Here is a 14277-nt window from a genome sequence, read left to right on the forward strand (position 1 = left end):
GTCGGTGGAGGTGGAGGTGAAAGATGAAAGAGGAAGGTGATGGTGTAATTGTCGGTGGAGGATGAAGTTCCAATGGTGTTGTATTGGATATAAGTTTACTTAGATAATCAATTAAGCCCACTTCACAATCTAATGCCGTCTACAATGGTCCACTTCACAAGTTTCAGTGGAACTTACAGTCAGCAATTATTCAGATTAAAATACCAATTGTTTACAATAACCAAAGCATTTTTATTACACAATTGCCACTAGAGAAACTCTTCTTGTTTCTCAAGAAGAGCAACTGGGGCGCCCCCAAACTTCAGCTATATCTAGCAGTATCAGAATTATATGCAAAGTATCTGACAAACCTATTCTTATACTCCGTATTCTTGAGCAAACAAAAGATAGATTGCTATGGAAACGTCAGCAAAAGGTCTAATACACCTTATCATCCAAATAATTAGGGCAAACAAAAATTGTGGAAGAATTTCCCACCATCGATATACACTGCTATTTTCTTTTCACTCGACAGAGGGTCTTCAATATTCCAACGTCAACCTGTACAAGCCCAGTAAAAGCCAACCACCTAAGCAGTATACATTTCCACAACCTAACCAATGACACCCTAATCCCAATGGTAGAAGACAAGTAGTAGAAACAAAGGAATGAAAGGATTTGAAAAAATATCAAAAAATTGTAAACAAAAATGTTCTATTAGATGGGTAATTGTGCCTAGCTAGTGTTACTTTGACCAAGGGACTCGTAAAACAAAATGTACCCATGGTCTGTGTTACTAGAGTACTCCTGTGCTGACCCAAAGAATGTCTGGACAGCAGACTCATCAATCATTTCCACATTCTCATCGTCGAAGAATAACCAGTGATTATGACTTTTGACGAGGCTAACATAGTGTCCATGATTAGGGCCACTACCCACATGGACAATAACAGCAAACAAGGAGTACTCTCTATCTGAATCTTCCACAGTATCACTCAGTTTAAGCTCAAGAGGAAATACCACACGGTAGGATAGTTTCTTGTAGCGACTCAACTGTTCAATGAACTTGAACCTCTTCAAATGGATAACTAGGATGTGGGGTGGCCTTTTAATCTTCATCCTCTTTTGCGCTTCTTGCAAACTGCCCCATCATTTACCAAGGATTAGCTTCTAATAAAACTAAAAAGAAGCTCAAAGGCACCATTTAATACACAAAATTTCTTCATTACACAGGTCATAGAACACCATTTTAATGCACATCAAACTTCAAAGAGGAATAAAATGTGAACCTATTTTTAAATATAAATTTCACGATTAAATGATAGTTATTTCACGGATTACCTCTAACACTTCTACTTTGAGGGTGCTTCCTAAGATTCTTAATGTCGGAAGCTCCACTATTTTTTTTTTTTTTTATTGATTCAATCTAATTTCCTTTAGCAACCATGTCTTCAATAATTCCATCATAAATTCTAGTTTGATATTCAGCACCAACAAAAAAACCCCTCCCTCCTTAACAAAAGAACAGCACTTAACCTCTAGCAATCATAATTGGTAATTGTCTTCATTCAATCCTTTGTATTCTACTGAGAAGGTAAGCAAATGGAAGGGGGAACTATTCCAAAAGGCAAAAGCTACACTGAAGGAAAATCAAACTAAATCATAAGAATTTGAGCCAGACATTCTTTTTTATTTTTATTTTTTATTATTATTTTTTTTTTTATGACAATAGCGAATTAGCAAACCATTAAAACTACACATAATTAGAGAGGGTAAACCGACATCTCCTTGCTATGTCGTTTGCCCTTTGCACTTGATCTCTCTGAACCTTTAAAATTGTGCATCTTTGGAACAAAGCACCCACTTCCCTTATTTCCTTTATCATCCAACTGATCGAAACATCCTTTCCTATGCTGTCTTGTAGGTTGTTAAGGAGAGAAATAGAATCAGAGAGGATAAGGATCCGCTGCTTACCTTTAGCTCGAGCCCATTCCATTGCTTCCAGGCAAGCCCAAGCCTCACATTGGAGCCAGACAAATTGGTGAGTGAGAAAAGAGGGAAAAAATGAAAGAAGAAAAAGAAGTCTCAATATCTTTAGAAGCTCTGTTACTGGGCGAGTTGGAACAGGTCTAGGCAAAAGAAGGTCGTGTTTTATTGGGCCAAAGTAGATCAGTGGTTGATAATGGGTGGGCCAATAAACGAGCAATGACAAAAATGGACAGAGACAAAGTATATGTAAATATGAAACTTTACATGTAATATTTTTTTTAAGTTATCTATTTCCCTATATATATATATATATATATATATATATATATATATACACACACCAAATCTTATACCCATTGGGCTACCCTATCTAATAACCAGGTCCAATTGCAATCAGAGAATATTCCCATCACTGGAGCAATAATTCAGACATTGCTCAAGAGAAGAAAAGATTTTAGCCTCTTAGGGTGGTTTATAGTCGCATAGTCAAAAGGGGTCTCAGCCACAGGCACAAGGATGGAATAGACCTTTCCAAAAACGGATGCATATCTGAAATCATGTTATCATATCCTTTAACAGTTTTTCAAATACAAGATCTGAAAGTCAATTCAGTCACTTCATTAAAAAATCAAAGGCAAACATATTTCAAATTAAATCCAACTAAGATTTGAAAGTGGCACTCGGGAAAAAAAATAATAAATTAAAAAAAAAACACCAACAAGACGACAAATAATTACCTGCAACATTTGTCACAAAAAAATTTGTCCTCGGCATTCAAAGTTTCGATCGAACTAAAATTTTTTAGACAGCTTGTAATTGAACTATTCTGCTCAATATCAAGGCTCAGGTCAAAAAAGGTTTCATCCCTTGCTGTGACAGTCTCACATCGTAAGCATCTTGTCTCATTCGTAAGAATTCCCTGATTCAATAAGTCAGAGACGATTTTTCAGGTATATATCAAAGCTACCTGTAGGAAAAGAGGATGTATATGTAATAGACTAACTTACTGCAATTATAATTTAAGACAATTTGCAAGAACCAAGGCTTAAACTTGAGTATTTGATTCACTGATGATTGAATTACAAGGGATAGGCATAACTTGAGGTTATGAATCTCACAGTAGCTTTAGGCCACAAGTCTCTCATGTGTTTTCACTAATTTCTGGATGGTCTCTACTGCTCCCTAACTACAATACATATACTCAAGACTTAACTAGAACATGTGACATTAATTAACTAAAATAGAAACCCACAAAGGTTATGATTAAAGGAGGCTGCCTTCTTTCCTCAACTTCCCCTTAATTGGCCTTGTCCTGTTGTTCATTGTTCCTTCTCACAATTGACCCTTGCTGCTGCCCCTGTTTTGCGCGCCTGGAGTACACCAAAAGTGGTGGTTGAATTGGTCCGATAGCTCTGTTGACCTTATTGACCCGTTCCATAACAGTATAGCAACGAAAGAAGGAAAGAAAGCAGAAAAAAACAGAGTTTGGAAAGCCATATGAAATAACTTAGAAATAATATAATGCCTTTAGTTGAATGTAGTTGGTGTAATTTGCAAGTAATCTAGCAGAGATGTTGACCTTATTGACCCGTTCCATAACATCACTCCCCCCTTTGAGCTTCACCTTGTCCTCAAGGTGGAAGGAGGGAAAGCGCTCATTGACTGCATCGAACTCTTCCCAAGTAGCATCATGCGCTGGTAAACCCTTCCAAGTGAGCAGCACTTCAAGCACGAAAACAGGACCTTTCTTAATGGTGCGCACCTCAAGCAATTCTTCTGGTTCCACCAACAATTCCAAGTCGGGGGAGAGTTGGGGTGGAATCGTGGGCTGGCAGGTAGAGTCCCCTAATGCTCGCTTGAGTTGTGAGATGTGAAAGACAGGATGGATCTTGCAATGTGGTGGTAGTTGTAGTTTATAAGCTACTCTGCCAATGCGCTCCAAAATTTCAAAAGGCCCATAGAATCTGGCAGCCAACTTCTCAAATGGTCTCTTAGCAAGTGATTTCTGTCGATAAGGTTGCAATTTAAGGAACACTCTTTCCCCAATCGAAAATTCCTCATCTCTCCTCTGTTTGTCCGCGTAACCCTTCATTACTTGCTGTGCTCGGTTCAAATTCAATCGCAGCTCGTCCAATATCGCATCCCTCTCCATTAACATTTCTTCAAGACTGCTAACCATGGTTTGACCAGCCCCTAAACGCCACAGCTTGGGTGGATCTCTCCCGCAAACCACTCGAAAAGGTGTCATCTTAGTAGAGGTGTGGGGTGAGGTGTTATAAGAATACTCCGCCCACGGGAGCCATCGAGCCCAACTCTTTTGGTTTTTCCGCAATGAAACATCGCGAATACATCTCCAGGCTCTTGTTCACGATCTCCGTTTGACCATCGGTTTGAGGATGGTAGGACGTGCTTCTTCGGAGATGCGTTCCTTGCAATCGAAACAACTCCTTCCAGAATATACTCATGAAGACTCGATCTCGATCCGACACAATGGATGCCGGAAATCCATGAAGTCGGACAACTTCTTTGACAAAGAAATCTGCTACTTTGAGGGCGTTAAAGGGGTGTTTGAGACCAATGAAATGGGCGTACTTCGACAAGCGATCCACCACTACTAACACCGCGTCGCTTCCTCGGGATAAGGGAAGACCCTCCACGAAGTCCAATGAAATTTCCTCCCAAACGGCCTCGGGAATAGGGAGCGGTTGGAGCAATCTTAACGGGCTCTTAGTGATAGTCTTGCTTCATTGACAAACATCGCATTCCCGAACAAATTTAGCCACATCTTTTCTCATCCCGGCCCAAAACCAATCGGCGGTGAGCCGAAGATAGGTCTTGAGCTCACCGTCATGGCCACCAATGGGGGTACTGTGATACTCCTGCAAAAGTGAAGCGATATATTTTGAATGGTTAGGCAATACAATACGATCTTTATAAAAGAGTCTATCCCCTTCGATGTGAAACCCTTTAGGCCCTTCTTTTCCTTGTTTCAAGCCCAACATAATCTGGCCCAATCCTTTATCATTCTCCAACTCCTTCTCAAGATCAGCCAGTCCACATAACAAGAGTGAACTAAAGACCCAAACTCAACCACTTCATCTTCTTTCTTCGTCCCCTTCACTGGTTTGATAACCAGAGCTTCATCCTTGCGTGACAACGCATTAGCCACCCTGTTGGCGGTGCCCGGTTTATACTGAATGGTGAAATCGAACCCCACGAGTTTCCGAAGCCACCTCTGATATTCACTACTCACTTCTCGCTGCTCAATTAAGTACTTGAGGCTCTGCTGATCCGTGCGCACAACGAATGATCGACCCAATAGATAATGGCGCCACTTTGCCACCACCAATGAGATAGCCATTAACTCCTTCTCATAAATCGATTTGGCCCGAGCTCGCACCCCCAGTAGTTTACTAAAGAAAGCAATTGGGCGATCTCGCTGCATCATTACTGCCCCCAATCCGTATCCGGAGGCGTCGGTTTTCACCACGAAACCTTCGCGGAAATCAGGAACAGCCAGGACCGGGGTTGTGGTCATGGCGGTCTTCAGGTTCTGGAACGCTGCCGTGGCTTCCCCCGTCCATCCGTAATTTTCTTTCTTCAATTGAGCCGTGAGGGGGCCGGCAATCTGAGCATAGTGTTTGACAAACTTGCGATAATAACCCGTTAATCCCAAAAATCCCCTAAGCTCACGGAGATTCCTCGGGGTTTTCCACTCTACAATGGATCGAATTTTATCTCCATCCATGGAAACTCCCTGCTTTGATATGACATGACCAAGATATGCGATTTCACCCTTCCCAAATTCGCATTTCTTATAATTTGCATATAATTGATTTTCTTCCAACTTTTGAAGGACCAACTGCAAATGATGGACGTGCTCTTCCACTGCCTTACTGTATATTAAAATATCATCGAAAAAGACCAAAACGAACTTCCTTAAATATGGCCGAAAAACGTTGTTCATAAGTGATTGAAACGTCGTCGGCGCATTTGTGAGGCCGAAAGGCATCACGAGGAACTCATAATGCCCCTCGTGTGTCCGAAAAGCCGTCTTGTGAGTATCGCTCGGTCGAACCCGGATTTGATGATAACCGGATTTCAAATCGAGCTTGGAGAAAACCGTTGCTCCATGTAACTCGTCTAATAGCTCATCAATAACCGTGATTGGATATTTATCCGGAACGGTTTCCTTGTTGAGGGCCCGGTAATCTACACAAAACCTCCACGAGCCATCCTTTTTTTTCACGAGTAAAACCGGACTTGAGAAGGGGCTAGAAGACGGTTTGATAATCCCGGATTCGAGCATTTCCCGGATAAGCCTTTCAACTTCATCCTTTTGAATTTGTGGGTACCTATATGGCCTCACACTAATTGGGTCGGCCCCATCTTTAAGAACAATGGAATGCTCATGGCCCCTTTCTGGTGGCAGCCCATTAGGCATATTGAAGACCCCTTTAAATTGGCCAAAGACATTCATCAAGTAAGAAGGTGGGCTAACTTCAGTTGGGCCCATCTCTTGTGTTTCAGCTTGATTGAATTCGACCCAAAGGCCTAACTTCTCTTTTTTAAGCACCCTCACCATGGCCTTTAACGAAACTTGGGTCTTTTCGAGAGTAGGATCTCCGGTAAGGGTCACCGACACACCTCCGATGTTGAACTTCATGATGTGAGTACGCCAATTAGTCACCACCGGACCTAACTTCTCGAGCCATTGAACTCCTAAAATTACCTCGGCACTCCCTAAAGTGAGAGGAAAAAAATCCTCAATAACGGTGATACCTCCCCTCAATTCCACCTTGACTCCCTTACACACTCCTCTACCACGAATTGTATCCCCGTTTCCTAAGGATAACGCAAATTCCCCACCTTGTGAGATGGGTATGGCCGCTTGCTCTACTACCGAAATAGCTAAAAAATTATGAGTAGCCCCGGGATCAATCATCACCACTACTTCTTGCCCTTTTACTACTCCCCTCAACTTCATCGTTTTTGGGTTGTGTATCCCGATCACCGAGCACAACGACATGCCTCCAACCTCTTCCGACGGGGTGTCACTTCCCAACTCCGGCCCTTCATCCTCCAACTCGACTTCACCCTCCGCGACTAACAACACACTAAGCTCCTTTCTCTTACAACGATGCCCTACACCCCACCTTTCATCACACTTAAAGCACAACCCTTTTGCCCTCCTTTCCGCTAACTCACTCTCGGTCAACCTCCTCGTAACCCCGGAAACACTTTGACTTGGGCCCGACGTGGCCCGGCCCAAATTCACGGACCCTTGGGACTCAGGAGCCTTGGGCCAGGGTTTGGGCGGCCCACTGCTGCTGGGCAGCCCGTAGGAAGCTATGAGGCCTCCTTTACTGAAGGTTGGGTTGCCTTGTATTGGGCCAGAGCCGTTGACCCACCTCTCCAATTACTTAATGGCTTCTTTCCGAACCCGATTCTTCTCTTCTATTCTTCCTGCCATTTCCATGGCTCTTTCAAGGTTAGGCGGTTGAGGAATCTCAGCTCCGATTTCACTTCCTTGTTCAATCCGTGGATGAATTGCCCTAACATGATACTCTCCGGCACATCCTCTAGCGGCGCCGCCATCTCAATGAATTTCCGACGATATTCTGCCACCGACCCTGACCCTTCTTGCGTCACCGCCAGCCACTGTTCGTGGAGCGTTCCCGAATGGGAAGGTCGGAATTCGCTCAAGGCCCTCTGCTTGAGGTCCAGCCACCCATAAAAAGGCTGCCGCTTTTGCTCCCACTGGAACCATTTCAGAGCGGCTCCATCCATCGCCACTACCACCACCTCCATCTTTTCCTTCTCCGTCAATTTGTAAAAATCAAAGTACATTTCGGCCCTCGCCGTCCAATTATCGGGGTCTAACCCGTCGAAGAGTGGCATCTCCAACTTCCGGTGCTTCCAGTGACCGCCTCCGCCACCGCCGCCGCCCTCTCCGGCTCCTCTCCAGCGCCAATTCCCTTGTTCAAAGTGCGGTCAGTCTTGCTCTTCGTACGGCTTCTCTCTACCTGGCGTGAGGTTATTCCCCCCACCCAATCGCGGGCTGTTCTCTTCCACCACCGGAATAGGTTGCTGAATTCCTTGTGCTTGAGGTTGCCTCATTTTCTCCAGTTCCTCCTGCAATTTGGTGATCTTCTGGCGATCGATTGCGGCTTGTGTATCGACCGTGGATCGGAAGCGAATTAAACGTTCCTCCACCTTATCAACGGCGGTTGTTACTATCTCCTCGGTTTTCTTCCTTTCCTCCGCGATTTTTTTGTCTCTCCTCCTCCATGGCAGCCCTTACGGCTGCTGTTACTGCTCGCGACAGGTTGTCGTCTGAGGTTTGTAGTTTCTCCACGATGGTAGCCATCTGGGCTTTCAGGTCTGCCAGCGTTCCCTCCAAGGCGTCCACCCTCTGCGAGGTGCTGTTTTCCATCTCTCTCTTTTTTTTTAAAAAAAAAAAGGGGGGTGGTGGATTCCGGTGACCACGGCCGCAAGACCACCGCTCTGATACCAAGTTTGTAATAGACTAACTTACTGCAATTATAATTTAAGACAATTTGCAAGAACCAAGGCTTAAACTTGAGTATTTGATTCACTGATGATTGAATTACAAGGGATAGGCATAACTTGAGGTTATGAATCTCACAGTAGCTTTAGGCCACAAGTCTCTCATGTGTTTTCACTAATTTCTGGATGGTCTCTACTGCTCCCTAACTACAATACATATACTCAAGACTTAACTAGAACATGTGACATTAATTAACTAAAATAGAAACCCACAAAGGTTATGATTAAAGGAGGCTGCCTTCTTTCCTCAACTTCCCCTTAATTGGCCTTGTCCTGTTGTTCATTGTTCCTTCTCACAATTGACCCTTGCTGCTGCCCCTGTTTTGCGCGCCTGGAGTACACCAAAAGTGGTGGTTGAATTGGTCCGATAGCTCTGTTGACCTTATTGACCCGTTCCATAACAGTATAGCAACGAAAGAAGGAAAGAAAGCAGAAAAAAACAGAGTTTGGAAAGCCATATGAAATAACTTAGAAATAATATAATGCCTTTAGTTGAATGTAGTTGGTGTAATTTGCAAGTAATCTAGCAGAGATGTCTCCTCAATCTCTTTGGATATACTTTCTGATTTAATCATAAAACTTCTATTAAAAAATGAAAAAAAAAAAAAAAAAAAAAAAAACCCTAAAACCTTACTCAAAGCATGATGTAATATAGTAATGTGCACTATCTATCATTCTATCAATGTACCTGAAAATTTTTGTGTACCCAGGTAACTAAAGGTTCTCTCTGAGAGGCAGAAGCCTGAGCATTTTTTGGTCCATTTGCAACTTTTTCAGATGATAAAGTTGCTTGGTCAATTTTTGTAGCCTGAGCTTCTTTCCCAGCTTCTATCACAGGTTCTTTCTCAGCTTCTGTCTGAGCTTCTTTCTCCAGTATGTCAACGAGTTCATTTAGCAAAAAGTTCAAGAATTCATGGGCATCCTATGCAGATAAACAAATATCAAATGACGGAAATTCTTTTTCATATATTACTATAGCAACAAATGAGTGGAAAGTTTTTCTAGAGACACTGAAGCAAGAAAAAGGATCTCAATGACAACTGATTGTACATAGAAATGTGTCTGATTATATTAAACAGTAGATAGATTCCAAACACACTCCTAGACCAAGCATTCAGCTAATTAATTGTATATCACTCTCAATACCATCTTTCAGCTAGCTCATTCAACAATCAGCATGTAATATGAGACAAATAATGATTCTGGAGCATGAAGTAATTACAGCACATATGAAAGGGGGAAAAAAAAAAGGGGGGGGGGGAGGGGGGAGGGGGGAGGGGGTACCTGATGCATGTAGCTGCGATAAAGCTCATTCCGCCTTTTCAACCTCTGGACAAAGCGCTTTGGAGCTATGACCCCTGTTTTCTTCTTTTGCGAACTTATCTATAATACAAAGAATTGCTGTTAGTGGTTCTCAAAAGCTAAAATGAAAATCAAATACATGTACATAGCTAGCAATGGGAGGTGTTTTTTGTGTGAGAAACATGAAAGCTAGCAATTTCGACTCCTATAGAAAGACACCATCCGTATGCCAGAGAATTATAATGGGCAAATTCATTAAACAGGCCAGCTTGCTTTCCAGAGAGTAAAATTAATTCTTGTATATTGTCACAACTGCTCATGATTTGGTAAATGTTGTTGTTATACAGAAAGCAAGCGTAAGATAATAATTTGAGGAGAGCTTCATCAAAAAGTTGTGATATTAGTAGTAATGGAAAAAAGAAGAATAATAATGGAAGCATATAGAAAAGGAATTGTCATTCACTCATTTGTGAGCATTCAAAAGACTTAACTCCATTTTAGCTACAGGAAACAATCTTGAAACAAACAGAGAACATAAAACTGAAGTGTACTACAACAAAAGAAATGATGTTGTTCATAGAAAGCATCCCATCCCCAGACAAAAAAAGGAAGCAAAAGAGACATCTATAGTGTTTACCTGAGAAAAGAGGTCGGCCAAGCATGTCAGGCAATTTTCCTCTGCATCAACAGTTTTGCTGCTATTTGCGAAGTATTCTAACAACTGTTCTCGAAATGGAACACAAAAATAAAGTGCCTGCAAATGCCGGATAAAAAAACACAAATAAGCTGGCAATCATTCTAAAGCATCCCGAACCAGAGCTCAAACTAATATAGTACTTAAATCCCAAGCTAAGATCTGAAATTGTCCAATCATTAGCCTTTAACTCAATCAACTTAATAAAAAAATGAGACTATTTCGTACGGGGTGTGTTGATTCAGTCGAAACCATCAACACCAACAAAATTTGTGCCATGGCAATTTGAGTTCTAAACAGTAGACCTTGGCATAAAGTACTAAGTAAACTAGCATAAACATATTTTCCATTATCCAAGAAAACAAGAGCTGAAAGACCAAGAAGATACTCCCTCCATCCCCTAATACAAAGCCTCTTTTGGTTTTTGCGCGGGAATTAAGAAATTTGTAAATTCTTTAAAACTAATGGTTAAAAGTACATATGTGGGGTAAAAGGCTTAGAGCGAGATAGAGAGAAAGAAAAAGTAGTTGGGAATAATTGAAGAGATAGAGAGAGAAAGTGTTGGAAATTGATGTTAAAAGTACAAAAAAAAAAAAAAAAAAAAAAAAAAAAGTAAAGGAAAAAATATGACAACTCATCAACAAGAGGGTAATAATGTCAAAAAATACATCCTTTAATTAGAAAGAGGCATTGTATTTTGGTTTACCCAAAAATAAGGCTTTGTATTAGGGGACAAAGGGAGTATTTAAAAAAGGTGATTCTGACAACATCACACAAAGTGCTGGAATAATGAACTTAACAGTCTTCACTATTCAGACAGGTACTTTCCTCATTAAGTATACAGATTCATTGATACTGTCCCCTGAAAAAAAAAAAGGGCATATTTCATAGAAAGGACCCCTCAACAGAACAATAAAACAATACAGAACACAGTATTGATTTCACCAAAATTCTATCAGGATAACAAGACTGTTAATATGTATAAGTACACTCTAGCGTTTGTTTAACTAGCAAAGCGGAACAGAAAGGGAAGGAGGAGGAATGGAAGGGGAGGGAGAAGGTAAGGTTACATTTTCCCTTCAAATCTTTCCAACATTCAAACATTGGAAGGATTTGGTTTTTTAAAGAGGGAAGGAAAATGAATCTTTCCATTACCCTTCCCTTCCCTCCTAACAAAAGGTATCCAAAGAAGGGAGGATGAATCCCTTCTTTTCTCTTCTCTTCCTTACCCTCCAATTCTCTCAATCCAAACAATGTGTTAGAGATATAACTGATAAGTGAGAACTGATTATGGATAAGCTGATCTGCTCGTCTTTGTCATAAATGCAGCATATCATTGACATGTGAAACATGTGTGATCTTAGATGTTTTGGCTTAGGCGTTGATGGCTACATATTAAATTCAGTTTCGTTCCCAGCATTATAATATCAAACTGATATAAAAATACAAGCTTCAAATGTATGTAATATGTACATCATCTTAAGATTTTCACTCGTAATTTTCCTACTTTTATGTGCTTTTTGTCTTGGACATGTATGATGTCATATTGTAATATAACACAACCTATCTATAACACCTAAGTGTTTTATATCCGCCTAAGAGAACTCACTTACATGTGGAATTCTACTCCCTTTACCATATTCGCTACCAATAACAAGTAAAATTTAACGAAGTACCAAAGTCATTTAAATCTGTTTGAAATTAGTAGTAATGTGAGTATGTGACAACCACATTTGGATGGAAATGGAACTGTGAAAGTTTTTTTTTATTTCATAATAATTTTGACCAAATCACAATGAATCTGAGGAATTCAAATTGGCTGCTTACACAGGAGGTAACATCCCATGTATTCAAAAACACTCATTAGCCCTAATCCACAATTAAGAAACAATAAAAGTCAATGAACCTAAATGTTGCACAGATCTTATCTTAGCATTAAAAATCCAATACAACCCAGCATTCTACCATCCCCTCTGTTCCCCACCCTAAAACTTCACTCATGTGCTTCTCAAACATCCTTCTTAATACGGGGAATTCAATATTACAATCCTTTACAGCCTAAATTGAATCAACCTAATAACCAACCATCCTCAAACAAAATCCAGTATGAAAAAATTCAAATCTTCTATAATCCCACAAAAATTGAGATAAAATACAAGATACCCACATCCAAAATTCACAAACCCATATCATAAAAACAGGAAATTTACATAATTTCAAATCAAGAAATTGAATTCAATAGATTTAAAAAACAGAAGAAATCCCAAACCTGTAAAACACTGTTACAATAACAAGTGTTGCCAAAATTCTCGAGGCCGAAATAACGTTCACCCTCAGGAAATTGTTCACCAAGAGCTTTCTCAAGCTTCGAACCCGCAGCACCCATCACATCACCTCTTCATTCAACAACAAACCCTTCTTTCTCTCTCCTCAATTCAGGGCCCTGTTTGCCTTTTCTGGGATTTTCCAGATGCCGGTAATTGGTTCACTTTTTGGAGGGGAATATGAAATTTTCTTCGAAACCCAAATAAAAAAACTGATTTTTTTTTTTATATTTTTTTTTTTAAAAACAAAACCAAGGATTGGTTGTTAGGTTTTTTTAGACAGAGAAGAATTCTTTAGAACTTTGATTTGGGCAAATGACGATGAAAATACAATGAAGTTTGCAGATCTCATCCCGTTAATTTTTTTTTTTTTTTTTTTTTTTTTTTTTTTTTTTTTGGGGATTCAGTTAAGAGTCTTCCGAATACTCCGTATTATTACGAGTATTAAAAGAAGTCTATATATTCCTATGGCCTATGGTTGTGCACTCAAGTAGTGAAAACTGGAAGTCTAAAACCATTGGTACCACGGCACGACCTCTCTTTCTCTTTAAATATTTTCCTAATTTAATATTTTTTTTTTTTTTTGAATGGTCCTCTAGAAACAATTATTTTTGGAGAAACTCTAGAAATAGAGTTGGTAATAAAGAATTAGTTTATTTGTCTTCAAATAAAACATTAAATAAATAAAATTTTGATTTATTTTATTTTCAATCCCTGCTATAGAGTCTAATTTAATTACATGAGAGTCTCATTTTATATTAGGTTTCAACTTGATTATGTAGTTTATTAGGTACTTCTTCGTATACATATTTTTGAAAAAAAAAAAAAATCGTATAAACTAAAGCATATCTTATACGAAGTACTTACTTTTGAGACAAGAGGAGTGAGAATATTATTGCAAATCATGATCCAACTCCAAAGTAGAGAAAATACAAGTTAGGGTCTGTTCCGATTGACTGAACTCAGCTGAACTGAACTGAACTGAAGTGAACTGAACTGAACTTATTAATTAGTGATTTTAAACTACGGATTAGTGATCTTTGATTATTTATTGATTATTTATTACTGTACATATGTGTATATACAAATGTACATATTATTATTAATATTAATATTATTATTATTATTAATTATTGATTATTATTATTATTTATTGATTATTATTATTAGTATTATTATTATTGTTGTTATTATTATTATTATTTATTGATGATTATTATTATTATTTATTGATTATTATTATTAGTATTATTATTTCAATTATTATTGTTATTATTATTATTATTATTATTATTATTATTTATTGATGATTATCATTATTTATTACTTATTGATTATTATTATTATTATTATTATTGTTAATATTATTATTATTATTATTGTTGTTGTTGTTGTTGTTGTTGTTGTTGTTGTTGTTGT

The 14277-nt window shown here is 39.3% G+C and overlaps 1 protein-coding gene across 1 annotated transcript; it reads right to left on the reverse strand.

Annotated features, from left to right (window-relative positions):
- Positions 1–421: 421 nt before the first annotated feature.
- On the reverse strand, positions 422–13505 carry LOC110682218 (ubiquitin carboxyl-terminal hydrolase 4-like). The gene is made up of 6 exons (XM_021858489.1): positions 12804–13505; positions 10478–10594; positions 9823–9921; positions 9227–9460; positions 2706–2887; positions 422–1120 (listed from the first exon to the last, which is right to left on the reverse strand). Exons 1-6 carry the CDS (start codon positions 12918–12920, stop codon positions 715–717), a joined length of 1155 nt encoding a protein of 384 aa, XP_021714181.1. The 5' UTR covers positions 12921–13505; the 3' UTR covers positions 422–714.
- Positions 13506–14277: the final 772 nt, after the last annotated feature.

This window comes from Chenopodium quinoa, unplaced genomic scaffold (assembly GCF_001683475.1).
Source record: "Chenopodium quinoa cultivar QQ74 unplaced genomic scaffold, ASM168347v1, whole genome shotgun sequence".
NCBI classification, from domain to species: Eukaryota; Viridiplantae; Streptophyta; class Magnoliopsida; order Caryophyllales; family Amaranthaceae; genus Chenopodium; species Chenopodium quinoa.

What these genes read in the sequence shown, in the direction of transcription:
- LOC110682218 (XM_021858489.1), bottom strand. Translation starts at nt 12,920, where the DNA reads ATGGGTGCTGCGGGTTCGAAGCTTGAGAAAGCTCTTGGTGAACAATTT. An exon ending in TGGCCGACCTCTTTTCTCAG is followed by an intron (nt 9,922 to 10,477) that starts GTAAACACTATA and finishes TTTGTATTATAG; the next exon opens with ATAAGTTCGCAAAAGAAGAA. An exon ending in GGGTACACAAAAATTTTCAG is followed by an intron (nt 2,888 to 9,226) that starts GTACATTGATAG and finishes TTATTGAATCAG; the next exon opens with GGAATTCTTACGAATGAGAC.